The sequence below is a fragment of the Dysidea avara genome, chromosome 13 (genome assembly GCF_963678975.1).
Source record: "Dysidea avara chromosome 13, odDysAvar1.4, whole genome shotgun sequence".
NCBI lineage: Eukaryota > Metazoa > Porifera > Demospongiae > Dictyoceratida > Dysideidae > Dysidea > Dysidea avara.
This window is the reverse complement of record NC_089284.1, coordinates 17,353,868-17,379,787: the sequence shown is the minus strand read 5'-3', so window position 1 is coordinate 17,379,787 and position 25,920 is coordinate 17,353,868. Positions and strand designations below refer to the sequence as shown.

At 39.4% G+C, this 25,920-nt stretch overlaps 4 protein-coding genes across 4 annotated transcripts; 2 read left to right on the top strand and 2 right to left on the bottom strand.

Moving 5' to 3' along the window:
- The first annotated feature begins 244 nt into the window (after nucleotides 1-244).
- LOC136243139 (transcription factor Sox-11-like) lies at nucleotides 245-1,567 on the top strand. Its single transcript, XM_066034660.1, has one exon. The coding sequence runs from the start codon at nucleotides 297-299 to the stop codon at nucleotides 1,368-1,370; it is 1,074 nt and encodes a 357-aa protein (XP_065890732.1). The 5' UTR covers nucleotides 245-296; the 3' UTR covers nucleotides 1,371-1,567.
- LOC136243130 (ethanolaminephosphotransferase 1-like) lies at nucleotides 1,415-15,290 on the bottom strand. Its single transcript, XM_066034648.1, has 10 exons — nucleotides 15,003-15,290; nucleotides 14,877-14,945; nucleotides 14,582-14,828; nucleotides 14,369-14,494; nucleotides 14,050-14,138; nucleotides 9,444-9,552; nucleotides 9,331-9,394; nucleotides 4,214-4,400; nucleotides 2,830-3,006; nucleotides 1,415-2,154 (listed from the first exon to the last, which is right to left on the bottom strand). The coding sequence occupies exons 1-10, from the start codon at nucleotides 15,057-15,059 to the stop codon at nucleotides 2,089-2,091; spliced, it is 1,191 nt and encodes a 396-aa protein (XP_065890720.1). The 5' UTR covers nucleotides 15,060-15,290; the 3' UTR covers nucleotides 1,415-2,088.
- LOC136243133 (uncharacterized) lies at nucleotides 15,238-17,071 on the top strand. The gene is made up of 4 exons (XM_066034653.1): nucleotides 15,238-15,524; nucleotides 15,630-16,129; nucleotides 16,180-16,554; nucleotides 16,613-17,071. The coding sequence occupies exons 2-4, from the start codon at nucleotides 15,638-15,640 to the stop codon at nucleotides 16,886-16,888; spliced, it is 1,143 nt and encodes a 380-aa protein (XP_065890725.1). The 5' UTR covers nucleotides 15,238-15,524; nucleotides 15,630-15,637; the 3' UTR covers nucleotides 16,889-17,071.
- Nucleotides 17,030-25,901, bottom strand: LOC136243144 (syntaxin-12-like). Its single transcript, XM_066034667.1, has 11 exons — nucleotides 25,739-25,901; nucleotides 25,628-25,690; nucleotides 21,041-21,113; nucleotides 20,908-20,998; nucleotides 20,741-20,818; nucleotides 20,623-20,694; nucleotides 19,284-19,363; nucleotides 17,753-17,843; nucleotides 17,625-17,697; nucleotides 17,355-17,437; nucleotides 17,030-17,298 (listed from the first exon to the last, which is right to left on the bottom strand). The coding sequence occupies exons 1-11, from the start codon at nucleotides 25,824-25,826 to the stop codon at nucleotides 17,191-17,193; spliced, it is 900 nt and encodes a 299-aa protein (XP_065890739.1). The 5' UTR covers nucleotides 25,827-25,901; the 3' UTR covers nucleotides 17,030-17,190.
- Nucleotides 25,902-25,920: the final 19 nt, after the last annotated feature.

Here is a 25,920-nt window from a genome sequence, read left to right as displayed (position 1 = left end):
AGCTATGGCACAAAGTGGTTTATAGATGTACTAGGAAGCTATGCCACCTGTTGTAACATGAATAACGTATATACCTGTATGCATTTTTTGCTGTGAGAGTCAGCAAAAATATAAATGCACATACTATTTTATGGCGAGTTTATTTTACCCAATCGCGTATGTGGCGTGACGTGTTTGACATCTTATTACGTCACTTCATAATATTACGGTCAGTGTAAGGTTTCATGTGTGTATATAGGGCGGCTCTTGAAACAGATGGTTTAATTGGCTAAGGTGACTTAGTGCATCGCATATACATGAGGTATTCTGTTGCTGGTAGTAGCTTAGTAGTCATGGATTCACAGTCTTCCCCAACCAATGCCGTTCCTGTTGGCCCCTTGAAGGATGAGCCAGTACTGAACTCTTGTCAGAACAAGTTTTTGGAAGAACGCAAGACCCCAACTGGTGGAAAGGAGACTCATATCAAGAGACCTATGAACGCGTTTATGGTCTGGTCGCAGATACAGAGGAAGAAGATCACGATGGAGTACCCTGATATGCACAATGCAGAGATTAGCAGAAGGCTGGGAAAGTTGTGGAAGATGCTGACCGAAGCTGAAAAGCAGCCATTTGTGCAGGAATCCGAGCGACTGCGCATCGAGCACATGCGATTGTACCCAGATTACAAGTATCGCCCGCGAAAGCGCCGCCCTAAGAAGACAGACCAGGAGTCCCAGCAAGGTGGTCACTACAGCGAGGTCACCCGCGAAACATCCGACCCTAGCGGGAAAACCCACACTGTCGGTGTACAATGCAACCTGGACGAAATAGACTGTGAAGACAATTACATTGAAGAAAGATGGAGCACGTCAAAAGCCGTGCAGGCTGATACGATGAGCAATTTTGAATCGTCAATGTGTCACTCATATCCATCGGAAATGCGTTACTCAGGAAGCCCTACTGCTAGCAGAATACCTGACCTTACCCCTATCAATCGTAAACATTCTCTGGAAGCGGACGAGGCTGCTGTAGAAAGCAAGAAAGCAAAGCTGGCCTGCAAGCTACCTAATGGGATGAGCCCAGCTTCGCTCCCACCCTCCCCGCCTACTTCAACGAGCGATGAAAACTCGCCCCAGCCACTTGACTTTGACCTTTTGAAAGACTTTGATTTTGATCAGCTGTTAGAGCCAATAATAGTACCACTACAGGTAGACCCCAGTCTGAACAGTGTAGCCATCAGTCCACCAATGAGTAGTGCTACATCATCAGGTTATTCTTCTCATCCATTCTCTCCACCTGATCCAGACAAATTGATATTTGACTTTGACAGTGTGAATTTTGACATGTTAGATACAATGGACAGCCTAGCTGCCATTATTCCAAGCTGTTAGCTGCAGCCATCACTTTCTAAATCCATTGTTTTATCACTTAGCTACTATTATACAGGTTATTTTCAAATTTGTATATCTTATCACCATTTCTTAGTTGTAAACAGTTGTTCACTTATTTTTGGACACTTTGTATTATTTTTGCATAGTTCATTGTTGGTATCATGTGTGTTATCAGTAAACAAGTGATGATAATGAAATGTATTAGTAAAGGTGTGGGGTAAACATGACAAGGTTTCACTTAACTTCTGCACACGAGTGTCTTCCCAATAGGTTTATCATGATTACATTGCTACTGCATGTTAGCTCTAGTCACATGCAAATCCTAACCTGTACACATGCTCTTACCACATTGCCTTAAATGATTTGCCCATATTTGAAGGGGAAGTCTACCAGTTAATTGGAAATAACTAATACCATTATAATATATAACCAAGTGTTATCATTAGTATAATATGGACCAATCAAAACACATCGACAGTGAAGCTCATAATGTCCGACAGTGTGACAACTTACTACAATATTTGGTGACTTGGTAATAAAAAATTATCCATAACACACTTCACAAATAATTTAACTAATTAAAATATAGTACAAATAAATTGAAATAATGTATATATATATATCGTAGCATGCATGGTGTGTTAAGAAAATTTTGTGGATGAAGTCAAACTGTTTCTTCAAGTTGTGATTCTGTGTCCGTAGGACTATGCATTGATTGTCAAGATGTCTGCTGCTTCTTTATAGAAAAGCAGTAGATATTAAAATGTTCACATAATTCCTGCACCTACAGAACAGGACATTATATAATTAAACACTTGCTTCTCAATTTGAACTCTAATCAGCAGCTACTCTATCCCACGATCAGCACCTCTTATGTGCACGCACCACATCTGGCTAACAACTATGGGATAGTGACACCTACATTTCCTAACTACATTCCACCTCACTATCAGCTAAGGTGTTTACTCTATCCTGAACAGCAGAACAGGTCTCTGGCGCCAGAACATGAACCCTGTGTGTGTTCTCTAGTACTTGTGAGGTCACCAATTAACACGCTAGCATTAGAAACAGCAGTAATGCCACTTTAAAGCAATTATTACAAAAATTACCTGTGTATGTCTGTAATGCAGTTCTATCTTAGCCACAGGTGGTATTATTTCACTAGAGGCAGAAAGCTTAGTGTGAAGCATAAACATATCCACAAATTAAATAATGCAATTTGTTTTTAGCAAGGGATTGAAGACAAACCAAACTCAGTGCAGCCGAAGGTCTGCTGTAAGGGCAACACCAGTACACACAGTAGCAATGAGAATTGTTTATATGTTGAACAAACTGTGGCAGCTCATCTGTAACAGATGCTACTAAATATGTTAGGCAAATGGTACATTAACACTGCTAGCTAAACATCCCTTTGCTGAGAGACCACCCAGCTGGGTTTACTCACATCTCAGAAACTCACCACGGAAATTCCAAAGTGTAGATGCATGGTCACTAGTAAAGCACAACAGGCGTACAAGATGTCAATCTCATATGGAGGATACAGCACTCCTGCTGCCATAGTAATCACCACTGGTATAAACATGATGTTGAATAGGTCACACTTGAGTCCAGTCATCTGAGATATGATCAGCCGACACTGTGGGAACATGACGGTAGTATGATAATTATTGGTCGTGACCTAACACTGCATCAGCACAACATTACATATAGCATCTGCTGGTAGCCATATTAAGTCTATACAGCCATCGTGAGAGTGTTCCTACCAGTGTGTCAGTTGATGCATTGGCAGTACTTGAGCTCAGTATAGGGTGGTCACTATTAAAGTGATTGACATCATATGGCTTCCCCATATACCCAGATAATGTAACACACTCTCACAACAACGCCCGGCCTGTTGGCATGGTGATAACCATAATAATCAATGCTATGTGGCAATTACATCTGACATGATCACAACTGAATGTGAAGTGGCTAAAATGCTCTGTATGTTAAAAGTAAATGGTAGGCCTTATTAGAGGAAGCTAAGACTTAGAAATAGGCTAGACACAGATCATGTACCCTTAGCATTATTAGAGGAAGCAAAGCCAACAGGCTACACTTGACAACTTTCACTACAACTTCCTAATTTGGATATTTTATGCAAGAAGCTCTAGCAAAAACAACTAGACGTAGTGACACAAGGGGAAGCATGTGAGGTGTATTGCTATTGTGAGTTACTGACAAAATCACTGAATGCACTGATGGACCATGCTTGATTTCCATCCATTACATTACTCTATTGCATAAATTATGACTTCAATCACATGAACACAAATGCTTTACAAGAAAATTCGCACTTGAATCAGATTAACTACAGTGATGGAATCATAACAATCTCAACATAAATAATCGTAACCCATAATAAATAAATTGTGTGCTGTCTAGTAAAAATTTACACTACCAGCAGCTAATAATATTGTTGTGGATATGGTGGCAGTATATTAGTTGGAAATGTTTCCTTCACACTGATCAGCCGATCAGCTAAGCCATAACACTATACAGGTGTAGTGATCTCCACAGATGGATGTGACAGCAACTGACTCCATCGATGATATGAAAACACCACAATTTGGCCATGTGGCTGGCCATGAGGTGTGGTGTTAATCTGTTTGTAATTTTCACCTTTTAAAATGCAAGTCTGTCTTTAACATACACATCACCTATTAACTATTGGGTGGGACAATGAACGAACAGATGTATGTAGACTGGCTGTATACACTTCTACATTTCTCACACTACACATACACACACTAATCTATACTACACTACAACATGAACACACACACAGACGCACAGACACTCACAGCAATGTTAGAGAAGACAATTCCCAGTGAGAACATAAACACTCTTGGTTGAGCCACCAACACATTGTGTGGTGATATAACACTCCACACATAGTAGAAGACACAGAGCAGTAAGAGTGGCAGACCAGGTGCCATGGCCTCCCAAAATGATAAATTCTTTCGATCACTTTGCTGTTTTTCTGGGGACCTGAATCACAAGAAACACTATAATAACACGTGATAATGAGGTTATGTTGTTATCATAGGTAGGGAAGTGACTAATTGGATAGAAATAACAAGAATTAACTTCAAAGGAAAGTATTTTTCTTGAAAGATTTATTGTGAATAAAATTAAGTGAAGCATTACATGTGGGTACCACTCACTCGTAACTATAACAACTAACGAATATGCTTCACACACACATACACACACACTCACACAACAGCACTGCACTACACAGACACATAAACCTTATGCTCATTAAGTTTTATGGTATTACATGGTAATGGTAGACAATACCCCCAACACAGTTGACACAATACTATTACATAATTTCAGCAGAAAATCAACATGTAGCATTTTAAATAGTTTTTTCCAAGCTATGTAATCTTAGGATCCAATTAGTACTGGTGCGGTCATGTTCAGCACTCGATACTCCATTTACAGTAAGGATGTTGCGTTGGAGAGTTATTCATGTCATTGTCCAAATTTGCCCACCATGTTTTCTTCTATGTAATTTCATGCTATACGCTACAGAGATCTTACCAAGAAGTTATTTGTATAAGTTTTGTTTGTTTTGCATAACTGTGTCTAAAACTTTCACACTGTTACTCAATTTATATTTGTTCGGTGGCTGACTTTAGTGAACACCAGGGCTTTCAATGTTCACTAGGTTAACAGTACCTCAAGCCAAGTTCTAGTTAGCAGGCTTTATTACTCAGACTCTAGCCACAGGTGTGGCTAAGCTAGTGAATTGAATATACCAGTCTAGCCAGTCACTACATTCCTCACCAAAAAGATAATAAGTGATGGCTGTAGTCAACATGTCCAGTAAGGCTCACAATTTTGATTGAATATTATAATACGAAGTGGCAATACATATATACACCCAGATGGTGTACTTGAGAACTTAATAATTTAAACACACACATCATAATGCTAGTGCTATCAATCACATTTTCTGTGAGGACCATAGCACCATGGCATTAACTCATATGAGTGCTAATGGAACAGTAGACCAATTTCCTCACTGGTGTTTATAAAGTGTGGCAAGCACAGCAGGTGCTAACTGATGATGTTAAGTTCCTGATCTAATTTTCAGTTTGGATACATTAATATATTATTAGCAGTAGCCCACATCACTTCCTAGAATTACTCCATTAGTTGGAATACTAGTGATTTAACCATAACCAATGCAAAGTGCTATATATATAACACCTGTGCTCCTGGTTAAAATGTCTGATCACTACTGCTCAGCTTCACTTTCTACTGTGTGTATTCTAGAAAATTGTAGCTGTCCCAAAATTATCTATAACATCTTAGCCATTTCTTTTGACAGGGAACTATTATGGTGCATCACAGTATAGCTAACTTGACCAAATGAGTTGTAGAGCTACACTCGTGCTACTGTTGAGGGATTCTGTGTCACTCGTGTTGTGTTCCATGATTAATTTGTTTATTGCCCTCAGGCTATTATAGGCTATGTCTGTGGTGGTTATTTAGACAAGCACAAAACCACAAACACGTAGATTTTAAAACGAATTACTGATATTCTTACCTATGACCATTAATTATGGGAGTATACAATTGATTTACAACACCACTGTAGCAAGTACACTCATACCAATACATTAAAATGTTTGTTTTGTATATACACAGAATTATACAATTAACCATGTTTAAAGAGTATAGGACACACTATTACAATTATTACTAATCTCATTAAAGTGCTCATAGATATATTATATCACACACACACTGTACACACTAGATTGACACAACACTTGTTAGACACAGCCACACTGACTATGAAATATTTACTATTGTGTAGTCCATATAATTCAGTTATCCAGTTGAAGGACATACCAATACACCAATACCTAGAACTGTAGCAGCATGGGAAGGTTCCAGTAAATATTATACACAAGGGCACAGTAGAGCTTGAAGCTACATGATTGGCATGTCAAGGCTGTGTCCATCACCACCACACTCTCCAACTCGTTGGCACTTAGCTTTTGCCCTGACAGCAGAGTAGGTGGATATGATGCTTGAGTGCCATCCATTTTTAATTTGGGAGACAAGTTTACCTTGTTACCAGACTCCAACTACCATGGTTGTCTATATCAACCAATACGTTTTACAGAATGCAGTTTATTTCTGTTGACTCCGGACATGGGACCAAGTACATTTTTGGAAGTACTTAAGTAAAGTACAAGTTCTCAAACGAAACATATTCATACTTACTTAGAATTGAAAGTACTCAAGTACAAGCATTTTCCAACTAATGTGCATGTACTGAGATGTACTATCAATTGCCAGTTGACCAACAGGTCAACAAGTGACCAGCAGTCACAGTTGAAACATATTGATATAATAGCTGAGCAGTTTCATTAGTGCTCAGCTATTAGTTTCATGGCTAAATTCCACAAAATAGGCATGGTCCGCTTCACCTCAATTTCTCACAAATTTCATAGAAACGTCAAAACGCGGCCAAATTGATCACTTCTTTTTAGCAGTATGGTCTTTCAGTTACTTAAACTCACTTTTAAACGAACAAACAGTGAAGTAGAGTTGGTAGTTTTGCTTCACCACCATGCAAGAACAAGGAGCGCTTAGAAATAATTAACAACACGGATGCGGAATTTGGAATGTATTGTTACTACTGGAGTGCGCAGTTACATTTCATATACTGGGTAACGAATGTATAATCTATGAAATCAGTATGTAGCTGGAATAATCATCGTAGAAAGTCCTTGCAGTAGACAGAAGAATCAGATTACAAACCACTGAGTTAAGATTTGAAAACTAACTACGTGTAGCAAACGTGAGATCGAGATACTCTAATAGAACAGTCACCCTAATACAGCTATGTTTCTAACTTACTCCATTCACTCTGTAGAGAATTCAGCTACAAACAAATCACTGTGTAGACAGTTCAGCTACAAAGAAACTACCCTGTAGAGAGTTCATCTATACAAACTAGTTACCCTATAGCTACAAACAAGCCACCCTGTAAAGAGTTTCAGCTATACACAAACAAGTTACTCTACAGAGAGATCAGCTAGAAACAAGAGAGAGCTCAGCTACAAACAGATCACCCTGTAGAGCGTTCAGCTAGAAACAAGTCACCCTGTAGAGAGATCAGCTAGAAGACGTCACCTTGTAGAGAGTTTAGCTACAACGGAAACCACCCTGTAGAGAGTTCAGCTACAAACAAGTCACTCTGTAGAGAGATCAGCTAGAAACCATTGACCTGTAGAGAGTTCAGCTACAAAAACAAATCACCCTTTAGATAGATCAGCCATACAAAGTAACCTTGTAGAGAGAAATAAACCAGCCTGTAGAGAGTTCAGCTACGAAGAAAGCACCCTGTAGAAAGTTGAGTTACTGTATAAATAAGCTACCCTGTAGAGAGATCAGCTAGAAACAAGTCACCTAATAGAGAGATCAGCTAGAAAGTAGACACAATGTAGAGAGTTCAGCTACAAGCAAATCACCCTGTAGAGAGTTCAGCTACATTTCAAGTCACCCAGTAGAGAGATCAGATTCAGCTGCAAACAAGTTATCCTGCAGGGAAGAATTGGCATGTAATAAGATTATAATTACAAAAATATTAAAAATCCGCTTTAAATCTTTTCTTCTTCCAGTGGTAAAGAAAAAAAGATAAGTTTTAAAAGCCATAGGCCAGCTTTGGGGTATACAAATACAAAAAGAAGTGATATCTAATCCAAAATAGCCAAGCTGTAAAAAGAGTGCGCCCCCCCAAAAAGGCTATGGTGAAAAATATGTGAAATCCAAGGTGGCGGCTAAGAAATGGCCGTGATGGCAGGTTAATGGTAAAAATTTTAATAACGACAATTCAGGTGAATTTGGTGCCAAGACCAACCACAAGCGGCACCAAATTCACCTGAATTGTTGTTATTAAAATTTTTACCATTAACCTACCATCACAGCCATTTCTCGGCCGCCACCTTGAATTTCACATCTTTTTTCATCATAGCCTTTTTGGGGGCCGCACTCTTTTTTACAGCTTGGCTGTTTTGGATTAGATACTACACCTGTACTAACAGCCTTTATTCACATGGTTTGGCATTGATAGCACACATACTAATAAATTGTGTCACACAATCAAGATTTAACCTGGTCACAAGTATCTTGTGTACTAATTAATGACCACTGCAGGTGTACAAGCAGGCACTGAACACGATTATATCATTTCCCAACACTTTGTGCACAAACATGTGTAACACATGCATGAGTATGTCTTCATACATGTATGGAAAGTGTAACAAACAAACGCACAAAAAACCTTTGGCTTGTGCATACACATTCATACCTACCCAACTGACTGCTATAAGTCAGTACCAGGCCTGCAGAACTAGTGTACCACAGGACAGGAGGCCGTATGAAACACTACACACACACACACACACACACACACACACACACACACACACACACACACACACACACACACACACACACACACACACACACACACACACACACACACACACACACACACACACACACACACACACACACACACACACTAGCATAGCCTATGGCAGCAATGCGAAATAAAGCTATTGCCACCCAGTGAACCAGCACTGGGATACCTGTACACCACTAAATAAGACAAGGACAGTTGGGCATTTGCTACTTCAGTAAACACAGGTACCCATTGATGATACAGCTGGGTGGACCCACCAGGTCCTCAATATACAGCTGGGTAGACTGGAGCAATGTGAGTAAAGTTTCTTGCTCAAGGAAACAACAACATTACAACAACACCAAATTGGCATAACTGAACATCGAACCTGGAACCTTTCATTTACCAGGCTATAGCTCTAGCCACTTGGCTATGTTTCCACGTACCACACGTGCACGCACGCACTCACACACACAAATACAATACCTCAATGACATATAATGGTCCACCACATTCCATATACTAGCTGGCAGAGAAACAAAATATGATCCTAGCAAAGACAAGTATCACACATCATCATTACTACACTCTAATCTAACCCATCAAAATCCACTTGAGAACACGAGCACACGACACATCAGGGAAGACATAGAACTGCCATAGTTCTACTCCATACCAGCCAGTGACCAGGTAAGCAAGACTACACCCCTAGAATGACAATGCAGACATTATCATCATCACTGACATGTTAGCAACAAGTGACACAGTACTTTCTACATGGCTATGAAAATCTGTTCAGGGATGTACTAAGATAAATATATTTAATTTAAAAGATCCTAGCAATATAAAATAGTGAAAAAGGGATGGTGTTACAACATAGGAAAAATCCCCACATTGGCATGTTATCACAACTATGGTTCAATGCCAAAGTAAGGTTTTCTATGTTGCAATACCATCATACACATCACTTGTTTCACTGCTTTATTGCTGGAACTCTACTTGATTAAATATGCTAGTTTGTTTGGTTATGTTGGTTATAGCATATAAGATATACACACACACACACACACACACACACACACACACACACACACACACACACACACACACACACACACACACACACACACACACACACACACACACACACACACACACACACACACACACACACACACACACACACACACACACACACACACACACACACACACACACACACACACATGACTGTTCTATTAGAATATCAAGTAGCATTAGGGTGACTGCTTTATTAGAGTATTTCGAGTGAGCCTTTGACCTAATTCAAAGGGGCATGATCACCATACTATCACCAAATGTAGCTAGACTGATAAGCAGTCACCGTGTTTGATTGTTCTACAAATGCTGGATTATTAAAGACATGGTCTCCATCATTAATTCAGGTGTATGTTCAATCTCAGCCATATAGGGTGTGGTCAGCAGCTTGATTGTTACAAACTTTAAAGGACATGGTTTCATTGTGACAACCAGCATAACTAGAGAGTAGACACTTATTAGTGCATTTCAATAAAATTGGGGATCCATGTGATAAAACAAGACATGATTATGATGGTATGACATAGCTGTGTGGGGAAATTTCTGCCATGGCTTGTGGTTCCACATATAGTTATGGTATACAATCATACTGTAACTTCTCTATTATACTACTATTGCATTAGAGTGACTCCTCTATTAGGGTGTCTCAACCTCACTGTTTGCACTTCTGGTATATACAGCCATTCCAAAAGTAGTACTCTTGCTATCCATAAATTTGATCATTATAAGTGCAGTTACTGGTCCCTTACATAGTAGCGCAATGTGGCACTAAGTCTCCAATCTCTATCATGAACCCCCAATTATCTGAACAATCATAGTGACTGTTTTATTAGAGTATTTTGTGCCATCACCACTAGATGCTTTAATAGAGCTCTGAAATTAGTCTAGTTATTGGTTGAACAGTGTACTGTACATAGTGTGTGTGGTGTACGTGAGTGTGCAGTATAGTGTGTGTGTGTGTGTGTGTGTGTGTGTGTGTGTGTGTGTGTATGTGTAGTGTGTTGGTGGTAGGTACAAGGGCAAGTACAGCACTTCAGTGACTCTAGTGGAGACCAGACTCCCTTGGGTTGGCCTTGCAATTCAACAAGAGGGAAAGTGCACTTCCATGCTCTATCTTAAGAGCTACTACAACACCCTTGACCAAATTGTCTGATCCACTACAGTATACACATTCGAATGTTCCATAAATTGAACAAACAAATGTTCCAATACTTTGTTTCTAATATTCAATTGATATGCATTAATATAGTACTGAGATAGCATTTACAATGTAGGTAGGCTAAAATTAATTTTCTGAATTTATGATTAACAAAATATCTGTAGTAACCATAGTTATAAATGTTTGTTGGAAAAAAGCATTTGTTGAATAATGTCTAGTTAGCTGGCATATGTTTGAATTTTTAACCTTTCTCCTACCACATCTTTGCTATGGTCTAGGACCAGGAGTGCATCGAATCCTATGGACAAGGGAACATGTAACTCCGTAAACAGCAAAATTCAAACACGGCTGCCATGTACTATAATAAGTAACTTTTAAAATTTCCTAATTAGGATATTATGTGGAGGCACATGCTCAAGTACGTCACATTTCTGCTGCGACGAAGCGAAGCTATGGAAACGAAGTTCAATGGCACTGTGGAGGAATAGTACCACAGGCTTAGCTGGACAGTCTTTCTACAGTCACTAATCAGGTGAAATCACATGAAATTACTCCACTTGACCATTCCAAGCTCTACCTTCGACTCGACAATCTTCCTATCGAAGCAGCTTTACATAAGATGATGGAGTAGCAGCCCATTCAGTGTATCCCTGCTGTGCGTAAGAATGATGCAACCAATTATATACATAGTAACACTGGACACCATGTTTGAATTTCGCCTGTAGAATTGGTAGTGTACAGAGTTACATGCTCCCTTGTCCATAAGATTCGACGAGCTCCTGCTAGGACCTGCAGTACCACTCAAATGTAAATATGTAATGTCATCTCCGCAAGTGATTTAAAAACTTGCTAATTAAAGGGCGTGGCACCCATTTTGCTTGTGATACTAACAGGTGCCATGTCCTTTAATTAATAAGCGAGTTTTTTTAATCACTGGCACTCTCGTGAGACGACGTTACATCTAAGCTGTACTGTATCTACTTTCCTAGGGGGTTATCTCATCTGACCTAAATTCAAACTGTTTATTTGGCCAGATTGTTACGCAGTAACTAGTTTTTATGCCAGAGAATATCTAACAGGCAGTTTTATGGTGTCTGTGTATGGGTATTCTAAACTATAGCAAAAAAATTCCCATATACAAGTCACAAATGAACACACACACAGAGAGACACACACACAGAGACACACACACAGACACATACACACAGACACACACAGACACGCACACGCACACACGCACAATACAGACACGCACACACACACAATATGTGACTAGATCTGCAAAAACAGGACACAATCTTCGAATTCCTGCTTATTAAATATTTATAATCTACTTAGCCAAGTGTACCTACCCACTGGCAAAGTTTTAGCTTCATATGCCAATAACTTTTGGAGTTACAGCTTTACAAAGTAGCAACAACAGAAAAATCAATTTGTACAGCAAGTATAGGGAAAATAAATTACAGGTGCTTACAAAAATGCTTGTAACTTACTAACGGATTTAGGTATGGAACTAACATTTTCACCATCATGTTCGCCATGTACAGGGGAATCAATTACTGGGTAAGCTTTTCCTTTATTCGCCCTTCTTCATTGCATACAAAGGCAAAATTCGTGAAGAAAAATTGATCGCGTACGATTGCTTCAAAATGACGCAAACAAGCGCAACTTGCGCATCCTTGGGTCTACTGCAACGAAACAAAGATTTTCCAACTCCTCTTGAGCAGGCGAATAAGATAATATCCAGGGTTTTACTGTTAGTCCCTTCCTTCACTAAGAAAGAGGCATTCAAAAAATTTACAGAATTTTTCAATAATATGCAAATTTTTTCGATAATACGCAAGTATTTCACCCAATGTATTATACTGTAAATTTAGGCTTGTGCGATTATGTCCGTTTTTCACAGATCCAGTCACATATGATCACATGTAGGATAGCACTTGTTGGCTATCAACTATTAACACTAATTAGCTAGTCCTGTACACACATTAATGGAAACAATGTAAGTCACTGTACCAACTTTGTAAAGCAATTGTCAAGTTTAGAGGTGTACCGATGTGGTTTTTTTGCATGTACCGATATCCGATATTGATGTCACCAAAAGAAGCCGATAACCGATAATTGATCCGATATTTGCATTATAGTTAAAAGTGTACCCTACAACAACATGTGCATGTATTCATTGCTATACTCTGCCTGTGGTGGTATACAGCTTGGGTTTCTATTGTGCAATCCAGACAATTAGGCACCCACAAACATTTTTATGTATACTCCCATGAAGCCTTATACGGATATTTCTGCATTACTCTGCATTCTAATGGTTTGTGAGAAAGCTGGTACAGCAAGTTTCCTTGGTTATCCTGTGACCCTTATTTTTATTACAAGGTACTCTATAACTGCTTCATTTATAAAGACTGTGATAAGCTTTCCAGTAACAGACAGTAGAATCGCGTGTATTTATATGGCTTCTCGTAGCGTAGCGCTTGTTTCAAAGTGAATAATAAGCCACTGGCACTAAAGAGCCACATGAATAATGTAGAAAACCAATGCACAATCCGTTTATGTACAAACTATTGCTAGTGTATAAATATCGGTAGCGATATCGGTCCTCCTGCTGTTCTGTACCGATACCGATATTATAGCCGATCCGATTATCGGTACACCTCTAGTCAAGTTATTACAAGATGTAACTACTGGTAATGGTGATTACAATGACTATCTTGAATGTGATCTAACAAGCATAACTTTATAATCTTCACTTTTACTCATGTAGATATGATATATGCAGGCACACTACAAACATGTGTACATGCACACGGACACATATACCCACAAAGTTTCTCAAAACAATCTCAATAAGCCAGGTGTGTAGACCCTCAATACCTGTGGCATTACACCTGCTTAAAAAGTTGTAAGAGTTAACTAGCATACCACACTACCTTAATAGAACACACTACAAGTGACCTCACCAATTGACTAATGTCATAGGACCAGGGCAGGTACAGTACTCCAGTAATGTACTTCTCCCAGTGAGTCAGGTGGAAGGTAGCCACCACAGCTGTAACACATGATCTTGTTAATAAAGGTCAACGGAATGATACCATATAACATTACTAAAAGGTCACCTTAGGTCACCATACTATAGTGAAATCAGTAAGCAGGTCACTTTGTACACAAATGAGATTACCAAGTAGGTTGTATTTGACAGGTGACCTTATTCACATATATTCCCTATATAATCTATGCCTTATTACACAGTGACCTTTCACTATAGAGACAGTCACTCACCAAGACATGGCACTAACATTTCCTCCGTGGACCCACCATATTTGGTACCAGTGCCAATCGCTGAGAAAAGTGTTAGAGGGAGGAGGATACACGACCAGCTGTCCAAGCCATGGTCAAATAATTCTCCTACATGGTGGGGAACATGAATCACAAATTAGTGTCATGGACATAAAGACTTAACTATGCTATGGTGTAGGGACATTACAGACTCACCTAAAGGACTACTAGACTTTGTCCTCCGAGCTTGTTTCCCATCGACCCCATCTAGTGTGTGTGCTACAAACTGGCCAACTCCACAATACAGCCACACCCATGATGGGATAGGTGTACGCACTATCCCCAAGTCATTATTGGTTGTGTGGAAGTCAAAGTCATAGTATGCAAACAATGCAAAATTGAACACCAGCAACAGCCAGCCAACAAACGTAATTAAATTGGGAGCCACCCACAGTGGAAAAAGCTGTGGTAGCACAATTTACACACGTTAACAAGCAGAAGTGCCCCATACCTGTACAACAGCGTTCCACCACGGCTGCATCACGTACTTCGCTAATGGCGATGTATCAACAGCTTTGTACTAGAAGAAACGGACCAAACACGGCATGATAAAACTACAGTTTTAAAATGTTGTTACTTTGTAGTTGTCGAATCCATTGAGGTGGTCCGCACTGAGGTACCGAAATCCGATCATCCTGGTCTATATGGTTTAAACGTCCCTTCTCACTCCCAAATCATAAAACGAAATGTCCGTACAAATCCGAAAAAAAAAACAACCAAATCCGGCTGTGACACACGTGTTTGGAATCTTGCGGTAGCAGTCCAAATATCCACCACAGCAGTTGACGAGTTATTACTTAACTTCCAATCATCTTTCATAATCAATTAGAGCCTAATGACATTCCTAGCACGTGAGAACGTACGTGACTCTTCAAGTTTTGCGTGTTTTGATTGGTGGCACTGTTGCCATTGGCTACAGAAAACGCTTAACAGCGCAAATAACAAAACGTTTAGCACTGAACGTTTGTGTTCTCGCGGTGATTGTTGTTGAGCCAATTTTACGGCTTCTATAATTGCGAAGATAATTGCGAAGTGATTATCGGATAATCACGAAGCTCTTTTCAAGTTGTTTGGATAGAAGTGATCGATTTGTTGAAAGGTACAGTATCAACTTCACACACTTTTGTTTGTAACTTGACATATTAGCAACAAATTAGCTACAGATAGTGTTTTCTAGATATGTTTACTTCAATATTTATTCTAGATCTCCCGATGGGTTGTGTGTCGAGCAAGACCAAGGTTAACCCGGTCGGGTCCGGGTCTCCCAAATCCAAGACAGCTGCTTCATCTGCCACTACCCCGAAGGTTAAGAAGGCTTGGGGAGCCAGCAAGGCGACACCTAGAAAAGGAACTGTTGACGCGTCCGCTACCAATGACGCTTGCAGTGAAGAGGGCAGTTCTCCCAAGTCACCAAGCTCCTCTGGGACTCAACAAGTAGTCGAGAACGAACAAGCGACTGGCCAAGCTCCGGTACGCCTTGTCAAGGAAGCAGACATAGTCAACCAAGAGGTGACTCCCTCTACCGTCCGCGAATCTCCGGCTTCTTTGTTCATCAAACGGAGCTCGCAGGGCTCTCTGAAGACTGATGCCCTATTGTCTGCTGGATCAAGGGACAGCGGAATCTGCCTGACCGCCGGAGAGAATGAAGAGTATGCCAACGTCATCACAGAGAAGTCTTCTCCTGAGAAACAGGAACTAGCCAAGGTATTGCAGACTTATCTTTTGTGCATACCTACAAACTTTTATTCTAATAGGTTCCCAGTGGTTCAGCTCCGGACCTAACTGTTCAAGGTGTATGCTTACAGCCACCAGCAAGGCTGAGTAGCACAGGAAAACTTGGTGCTACTACCAGCAGACGCCCTCCTTCTGGCCTTCCACCTCTGGCCCAGCCCCCAAAGAGACAGCAGCTCACTCTACCTAACATGATACTTGATGATAATGATAATGTGAAGAATTTGAACATTACTGAGAGGCCAAGCTCCCGGGGAGGAATGGCATTTGATATTAACTTTGATGAAAAGAATGTTCCCAAGAAAATGCCCAAAGGACTGCAAAAGAGAAAGAAAACATCCAACCTCACCAAGGAAGAATTGCAAGCCAAACTTGATGCAGCCGAACAGCGCAGAAAGGTGAAGTTTAGTAGTGTTTTGGTCTAGACTGCATTTGTTACTTGTTTCATCATTGTAGGCTTGGGAGGAGGAGCGTCAAGAGAAGATACGAAATCAACTTGAACATGATCGTCAAGTGATGAATGCTTTGGAAGCTTTCCAGAAGGCACAGATGGCCAAGACTGAAGCTCATCTCAACAAGAAAATGGCAACCAATGAAGAGAATAGAGAGAATCACTTCCGTGATTTGAGAAACCGCCTCAAGGAGAAAAATGACAAAATGATGGCTGCTGTTGAATCTAATAAAGTCAAGCCCCTTCGACCTCCACCAGTTTCCGAAGAGCAGTCAAACTAACTCTGTCACTCCTCCTCATCCAAATGAAATTAAATTATTTGTATATAAACAGGCCACCATTGTAACTAGTTTTGTAAACAGGCCTAATTCTGTCTGTAAGAATGTGTGACTGTGGTATTCTAATTTCTGTACACAGGTATATGTGTTTTAATACCATTAAAAAAATCAAATTTGGAAACAAAATTATGCAGACATTAATTTTTAGTGCACAATATGTGGTAAGTACTACAGCACACGCGTGTACACAATGACATTTATCGAATGTTTTTCCTGAGGTGAAGTATGGCTGACCAAAGAGTTGGTCAGTTGTTCTTGACAATTGCGGCAACGATACCTGATGTAATCCCCAATGCTATCAAGATGCTGAGACAGATACAGATGATACAGAGACAGAGACGACGGTTGCTTTTCTAGAGGGTGGGAAAGATAATGCACATGTGTCAGGATATTTTACGATACTGCATACCTGTAGCTGTTCTGCTTTTTGTAAATTTTTCCGTCCTGCTACAGTCTTTTGTTGTGTGTACTCCACGTGTTGCTCAATGGTGTCTATAGTGAGGTGAATATTTTACAGCATGCAGCACCCTATCATCAGATGGTAATTGAACTCTTGCCAACCCAAACAGCAAAAATAAGCATTCAATTAAGATATTCAGTAACAAAAGATATTTACAAGAACACAATTATCTGTTAATTTTACTAACTTGACATTTCTATAGCTTGCTCAAGCACTCACCAATTTGCTCTCCTTGTTCTATCACCAATACCATGATGTCCCTCATCAACTGGTTCAATGTTACTACATCTTGCTAAGGTAAGGGGGTGGGGCTCACATTGTTGCACAGTTCACAAGTACGATCTTACCTCTAGCTTCCGGAGGTCTTCATAACGTTGCTGGATCATTGTCGTGTCCTCTTCCAGTAACAATTCTTGCTGACGTCGCTGTTGTAATTCCCTAAACACAACAAATAATAAGCAACTTAAACAATAAGCAACAGTACATGAACTAGACAAACTGATGAACTAGCTAGTGCTCAGTTTTCAAAATGCAAGTTTGCAACTGTGTTGTGGTTCATCCATATTGTTATTAAAGCTTTACAGTGACCAGCATTGAAGGTCTGACAGCAACATGTGCTGCAGCTTTAGGATTACCTAACCTAGCAAACTGGAACTGGAAATCTAAGAACAGTACTTGACCTAGCTAACAATAAGGTGTAACAGAAAAGGGCTAAAGAAAGGCCTCCTACCCAATATTAACAGTAGTCTTAAAATCATAACGTGAAAGTAGCAATGTGCTACCATGGGAACACGCCAGATGATGAGTAAGTACTAGACACAAAAACCTGTTTTCTGTCTGAACTAATACCACTAAACATACTCTGTATTGCAGTTTGGACAATTCTAGCAAACTTAACAAAGCAAACAACGGAATTTTATGTCATTGCTAATACTAAGCATCTGTCACAATTATAGTTTGCCTGCAACATACTACTCTATCAGACAAAGTTTTCAGCATGAAAAACATGGCTGTTATCTAGGAGTGGTAACTATGGGCTTTGCTTGTACAACAATAAGCCTACAGAGTTATTTCTGTAACCTCTCTACTGATCACTGCTCTGCCATACTTGACTCCTTCCTATATCAATTGCTTTCCCCAAACAAAAAGCTTGTATAGTTGAGTCAGGGGTTCTCTTCTGGTTGTCCAGACATCTGCTACATATCCAAACAGGTTAAATGGCTGTTCAATTAGAGTATTTCAATGCTACTGTGTGTTCTACTAGAGTAAGTGAATATTTTATTTTAGAGTAGCACAAATTCATTTCTCTGAACACTTTCATCAAACTCCAGGAACAATGGTGGATAACAGAAGCTCCATTGTTTCGTTTTCTTTTCTTTTTCTATCATTAATCTAAGCACAGCATAATGTTGTGTTGTAACTAGATTATGAATTATTTTACTGTTCATGAACAGATACAGTATGCAAGGTAGTTGTATATCTTCATGAATGCATGGGACGTGCTCAAGAACCACAGGGAAGGCATATCAAGTCCCTGCTGTGCACTTCTTCATGAAGCTAGGCACATTCAAATGCACATATCATGTCATGAGTTGTGGCTTCAAAGGTGGGTACACATTTGTTCTGTTCATTAACAGCTTGTGAATTCACAAGTTGTTCATGACCAGTGAGCCTTCATGAACGTCCACAAAAATTTTGATGCACATTGCAAAGTTTTCTATGCACTCTACTGTAGCAAAGGTGTACTTACATGACGTCATTAATAAGACCACCTCATTATAGTGACCATGTCAAGTAGGTCCCAAACATAGCTAAGGTGCACTTTATAATCTTATTAAAGCCATCGACCACACTAATGAGGTTTCACTACAACCAAACCTTCTCTGTGCTTGTTCTCGTTCTCTCTGTATCAATCTTGCTTTCTCGTTATCATCATCAAAAACTACCTCCCCAGAGTCCTAGAAAACACACAATATATTGTACAGTTAATTATCTGCACAGATTGTGACTGCTCAATGGGCTTTATGCACAAATCAAAGCTGCTAAGTTTTCAATTCCTCATGGACGTACACCAGAGGCTCACATAAATCACACGCAGCAGCAATAATATTGGTATTGGGAGTGTAGGAGCTTTTAATGTGCCGTACAGAAAGGCAAGTCAAATTATGAATGACAGTGAGGGCCTATCACTTGAGTATATTATACCTAGCAAGGTATGAAGTCAGCAACTGCATAGCCAAGGTTGCTTCATAGAGTTCATACGCTAATTAATGGTCTGTATCAAACAAAAATGGGCAACCCCACAAATTTCAGTTATTCCTTACAAGGTTCAACATATTAAAAGGTTCAACATATTAAAAGGTTCAACATATTTGTTTATTTATGTATTTTTCTATAGTCTTGCCAGGTGCTTGATCATACAAAGGTCATCTGGTGTAATCATCAACCATTTTGGCAACCAGTAATTCTTAACAGTGTTCATGTTCCTATGTATTATCGTCAACACTGGCACTACAGAACACACAAAACTCACGCTTAGATGCTTGGAAAAAGCAGATCTACTGCTAAAATGCCTAACTGCAGTGCGATGGTTATACAAGGGAACATTCCTTAACCTGTCAATGGCTAGCATTCAAATTTTAGCTAGTTACGAGGAACTGTTGTGGAAAAAACTTGCTTAGCAGGTGTAGTGATAGAACGGGTGCTCAATTGAGTGAGGTACATCTCATTACATAATCAGTGCAGATATCATCACAGGGGCATGTTCAACATAGCACTACAAGAGCTTGTACTAAGGGGTTGTTACAATGTCATGAAACACCTCAACAAGGGTTATCAGCACTGTTGTGACTGCGCTAGTACAAGGCATGCCCCATTGCTAATTTAACCATGCAAATTTATTACACAACAGTAACTTCATAGGTTGTAAGATTTCTAATAGCCAGGTCATACAGAACTTTATTATCTAAAGCAAGTGATAAATTCACACAAAGAATTGCAACTTTGTTACCTCAGTGGAGGTGAAGCAGATAACGGGTGCCCTGCTGCTTGACACTGAGTCTCAAATGAGGACCAAGAGTATGGACCAATCTCACCAGACTACCTTCATATGATCAAATGTATGATCATGAGCGGCTGGGAATGAGACTAAATACACCCATCATTCCCACATAAGAGACTCTCCACAATACACACAGCACTAAGTGGACACACTTACTCCAAACGGGTTAGTTTCTGTGTCAGGTCCTAATCTCTGAGGCGGTAGGTTCTTTAGCAAATTGATGACATCCTGTACGAGATGTCATATGACAAGTGTCATTGTGACAAACACTTACCGTTTGTACGTTGTTGAAGTTACTAAATGCTCTTTCAAAATCTGCCCTTAAGCTGTTGGCAATCAACTGTTTCTCACGCTGCATGTGACATAGTACACATGACAAACAATTACTGCCTACATAGTGCACACACAGTGCACACATACACACACGCACACAAACAATACCTCTCCAGAATCCTTAGCGGTCATTGCTAAGGTAACCATGTTCTGTCCGGCATCTTTACACAATCCCTGTACATCAGCCAATTTGTGTTCCCTAACATGATATCATAACGATGTCACGGTCCCACTCACTTACAGTTGTCTGGCCAAAGAAGCAACATCCCCCTGACCTCGTGAAGCTTGTCGATGTAGATCTCGTAGTGTATTAGCTATGTAGAAGAAACAGTAGAGAAATGAATATATGGGCAGACATCATCAAACACTTTGGGATCTTGATGAAAAGAACCACCTAATATTCTAATGAGTAAATCCATGTCATGTGGCACCATCACAAACCTTCTTTCAGCCACCATACATGGCTTTCCCAGCCAACCAAAAAAAATTTCAAATATCTTCATCAACACCAGGCACTGGATCAATCACACATGCCAAATACCTTAGCGTTGCGGAGTAAATTGACTTTTAACTGTTGAATTGACTAATTATTGTGTAATTAGACTACAGCTAATTATTATGTTGTTTATTGTTCTTATTCTGGAACTATCTCCAGACTTCTAGAATTGTAGTCTATAAAAGAGCATATTGTTGTACAATTTGTCAGTCCGCTTGAAATCAGTCATTAAAGTTGCTCTGTGAAAACCTTTCTATTACAACACTTCCAACCTAAACTAATACACATATATATTTAGAAAATACTACAAAATATTTCCTTTGATGTCTGAGGTTACAGTAGAAACCTGTGGTGGGGTTACTAAATAGTTAGTAACCTGTGATCTCGCTGGTGGTTGTTTACAAACAAAAATCGGCAAAGCCAATGTCATTACTGTTAGCTCACTTTCTGGACAAGACAAGCATCATTAACATTCAGATCTAGGTGTTCAATACACCAATATCATGGTGTGGTACTGACACAATAACTCGAAGGATTAATCTTTATGCTCTACCTAACACCACAGTTTGCTTCTTAATAGCTTATTTTCTGGACAAGACAAGCGTCATTCTAGCCCAGCACAGTAACTACTTGATACCATCTAACATGGTGCCTGGTGTTGATATTGAAACCTGCAGCCATGAGAAATATGTAATAGTTAGAATAAGCCAACAAGGTTCTATGCTGTTTAGAGACCTGAGGACGATGTGGGAGAGGCTACCCACAAACTTAATTACCTCAGCCTGAGGGGCTCTAAATAGTGTAGAAACCAATGTTGGCTTGTTCTAAGTAGTTTAGAAAAGTTTCCTGAACAGTAGGTAAAGTAAAAGTGGCAAACTGTGTGTGCTAACATTGGATTTATCCTTTTGATCGTGTCAGTGCCACTGCACCGGCGTGATATTCATAACATTACATGACTGCATGGTTACACACACCTGCATGGTTACACATGCCACACAGTTATGACACATGACCAAGCAGGTAGGCAATGTAGGATGCATGGTGATAGGGTTTAATCTACAAATTATAATATTTCAGTGCTGATATAATAGAAACATATATATAGTGCTGAGAAACCATTATCTCTCTAGCACCTACCACCTAACCAGCTCAAGATATAGGGACCATTCTGGTTGAAAGAGTCAAAATTGTAACAGATTTCATGGGAGGGTAGACCACTGACCATGGACAGACGTTTGCTAAAATCAAAACCAGAGAACATTTTGTCCTTTAGCCACACAATGCTCCAACTACCAGCAAACATCCCTCTTAAAAGGACACCCCTAAATCATGGATAAACCATTTATCCCTCTTAAAAGGATATCTAGAATTATGTCAGATTATGCAGTATAAATTACAGGTAAAATGAATCAGACAATGTTTTTAACATGAATTAATTTTAGAATTTACAAGTACTACAGCTTTTTAAAAAAATTATTGTGTACCAATAAATTAATGCTTTGGTTGCTTAAAAACTATTTTCTGTGATTGCTATTAATGCTGCTATAATTCTCTGTCAGATTACAAAGGTCGAAAACAGTGTATTTCCAAGTCTAGGGAATCAAATTTTGTGTCAGATTACAGAGGTTGTTTTCTATACAAAAGTGTTGGTAAATGACATTTTGGTCGGATTAGAGAGGTTCGACTGTAGCACTAGTAGTTTATATACATGTACCTAAGGATAAAAGACAAATAAATTTCCCAGTGGTGTCTATGCTAGAGGGTTTAATTGCAGATGTGTGCTGTATGGCTACGTAATTTACATCATTCTACTCGTGAAGCAACAAGGATTAAAACAATATGTTTTACCCTAACGCTACACGGTAAGGCCAAAACTAGCCATATAAGTAACTTTTCAGTGAGGAAACATGCAAACCCTTTACATACCTTTATAAAATCATCTGTAACTCAATGGTGGTTGCTCCTATCATCTTGCAACAAGTTCTGTTCGTTTCGCCATAAAATTTTCTATCAGGCCATATATGACTCACATCAGTAAACCCACAATCAATATTAAATGTGTGGCAAGAATGTTGAAACACGGCGACACGACTCGCCGTTGTTCATTGCTTCATAACAAGTAAGCCGTTATAAATACAGTGTCTTCTCCAAGTAGCCCAGTGAACAAACTTTTGAACAATGTGTTGTTTTAGGCTATAAGAATTAAAAGTTACCCCACCTAACATCGCCATGTGTGCCCATATTGTGTAAACACGCATTCCCCAAAAGGTCTTTGCAGATTTAAGAGTTAAGTAAAGTTAATGCTAAACTGGTAGCTTAGTACTAGCAAAAGTAATAATGGAGAATTGTCTCCATTATTTACTCTTGGTACTAGGTGTTAACAAAAACAGACACTCCTACCTTAGGGCTCAACCCAGAATATTAACCTAGAGGGGGCGAAGTATTTCACTTCGGATTCTAAGGGGGTCTGGGGCATGCTCCCCCCAGGAAAATTTTGAAAATTTAGGTGTAAATATAGGGAGCCTGTATTCCGCAGAATACGGAATAGCAGAATTACGGAATAGCAGAATTACGGAATAAGCGAAAATCACATTCTAAATATTTTGTTATTGTTTATAGCCTCTATAACGTTTTAATATATATTCCTCACTTCTTAGAGAACACAAATGACAATCACGATGGAACCGATCCTCAGGGCAATCTTTAAATAGGATATGTACAAAGATATTCACTCTAACTATAAGCTAAACTACCATCAAATACACTTCACTACACAATCGCTAGAAAACTAGAAGTTCTTTGTGCTATACTTACTCATACCAACTGTCACACACGAGTAACTGCCCGAATTTATTAAAGTTATATACGAAGTAGTAGAGCCGAGGTTGGAGCTCTGATGTTGGGAGCTGAAAGCAGTATTATTCTCCGACTTTATTTGAAACACTTTAGGAAATGGTAACAGAGTTATAAGAAAGGTCAGATTATTCCATGCATGCAGGGTAGCTACCTAGGGGGTGGATTGTTTTGTCCTAAACTATTCCAGTTAGCTGCTCATGTGTGACAGCTGGTATGATTATGATTACTGAAAACACAGTTACAAACTGATATGTTCAGGTAAGGAAAACAGTACAAATCACATAGATAAGAGTCAGTTATAATTTATCTAAAAATACTTGTAGAGATTGGGATTCTATTGTGTCAGTTGGTAAATTGTTCCAATCACGGATAGATTTGGGGTAATAGCTAAATTTATAATGGTATGAGCAAGTATAGCACAAAGAACTTCTAGTTTTCTAGCGATTATGTAGTGAAGTGTATTTAACAGTAGTTTAGCTTAGTTAGATTGTTCTATAGTGAATATCTTTGTATATATCCTATTTAAAGATTGCCCCGAGGATCAGTGCCATTATGATTGTGTTCTCTATGAGGTGAGAAATGTAAGGCTATAAACAATAACAAAATATTTAGAATGTGATTTTCGCTTATTCCGTAATTCTGCTATTCCGCATTCCGCGGAATACAGACTCCCATAAATATACTCAATTTTGGTGAAATTTTACTGTGATGCCATTGAATACTGACCATTGAATATTGACCATTGGATTATACAACTTTGGGATCAATTAAACGTTTCCATTTCTCAAGGCTTTAGGTATAAACCTAGGGGGGGCAATGGCTAACCCAGGGGGGGACTGTGCCCCCCCTAGAGTAACCCCTGTACCTGAAGTATAGTGTCCATAAAAAAAAGCTACGATACTATCTGCGTTTTGTGCCTGAAGTTTTGAAACACTCTTTTCCATACAAAGATGCTGGTTTACTGCCTGGATACAGCTAAATTGCTTTTAGCTACTAAGTTTAGTAGATTGTTTTCCCTTCTACTAGTACAGGTGCCTTCCGTATAAGTATTTACACACATTTGTGAAAATAATGGGGCAAACAAGCCTAGTTAAGGCTGATGTTTACTACATACTACTCTACGTGTACTGGTACATGGTATATTCGCTACAGTTTAGTCAATTACACAACTTGTCATATCAACCTTTCACAAGTCACACTTATACACATCAATACACCCACTATGAATACACCAAATATTATATTCCATAGCATTACGTCTACAGTAAGTAAACCATGTGTTCATAAAATCTACTCTCAGTGGTAATAAGGGTAACAAAGCACATATGGATTTTAAGTGCACTAGAAGTTTCTAATCCAGTATGGGTGTCTTATCTATGGTGACAGTGTAACACCCTTTGGCATCACGTGGTAAATAGACATTCGACACTACATAACATAAACACACGAAGCCACATTACACACGCCATTACTCACTTTGCCTCCCAATATCAAATATTGACCTGCTTAACTTGTTCTGGAGTTCGCCAAATCTCCCTACTGGTGGTGCTTTAATTAGAACAGCATAACATCGAAGAAGGCACTTACCACTCGCTCTGGGAGTAAACCCGCCAGCTACCATTGGATCAATAGAGCCATACCCTTGATACCCGTCATCTCCCAGCCTTGCCGTCATCTTCCCGTGCACTCGTGACTAGAGTAGTATACAACTAATATACTAGCATATACGGAATATACTAGGATTATGTGAAAATTTATTTTTCGGCTGC

Bases quoted from the DNA above. Each gene is read 5' to 3' on its own strand.
- LOC136243139 (XM_066034660.1), top strand. From the start codon at position 297: ATGAGGTATTCTGTTGCTGGTAGTAGCTTAGTAGTCATGGATTCACAG.
- LOC136243144 (XM_066034667.1), bottom strand. From the start codon at position 25,826: ATGACGGCAAGGCTGGGAGATGACGGGTATCAAGGGTATGGCTCTATT. The intron at 20,999-21,040 runs GTAAGTGAGTGG...ATATCATGTTAG, and splicing joins GCTTCTTTGGCCAGACAACT to GGAACACAAATTGGCTGATG. The intron at 17,299-17,354 runs GTATGCAGTATC...CCCACCCTCTAG, and splicing joins AAAAAGCAGAACAGCTACAG to AAAAGCAACCGTCGTCTCTG.
- LOC136243130 (XM_066034648.1), bottom strand. From the start codon at position 15,059: ATGATCGGATTTCGGTACCTCAGTGCGGACCACCTCAATGGATTCGAC. The intron at 9,395-9,443 runs GTTAGATTAGAG...TGTCTTTGCTAG, and splicing joins TCTCAAGTGGATTTTGATGG to GATCATATTTTGTTTCTCTG. The intron at 3,007-4,213 runs GTGAGTGTCTGT...ATGTTCCCACAG, and splicing joins TTGTCTTCTCTAACATTGCT to TGTCGGCTGATCATATCTCA.
- LOC136243133 (XM_066034653.1), top strand. From the start codon at position 15,638: ATGGGTTGTGTGTCGAGCAAGACCAAGGTTAACCCGGTCGGGTCCGGG. The intron at 16,130-16,179 runs GTATTGCAGACT...TTATTCTAATAG, and splicing joins AGAAACAGGAACTAGCCAAG to GTTCCCAGTGGTTCAGCTCC. The intron at 16,555-16,612 runs GTGAAGTTTAGT...TCATCATTGTAG, and splicing joins CAGCCGAACAGCGCAGAAAG to GCTTGGGAGGAGGAGCGTCA.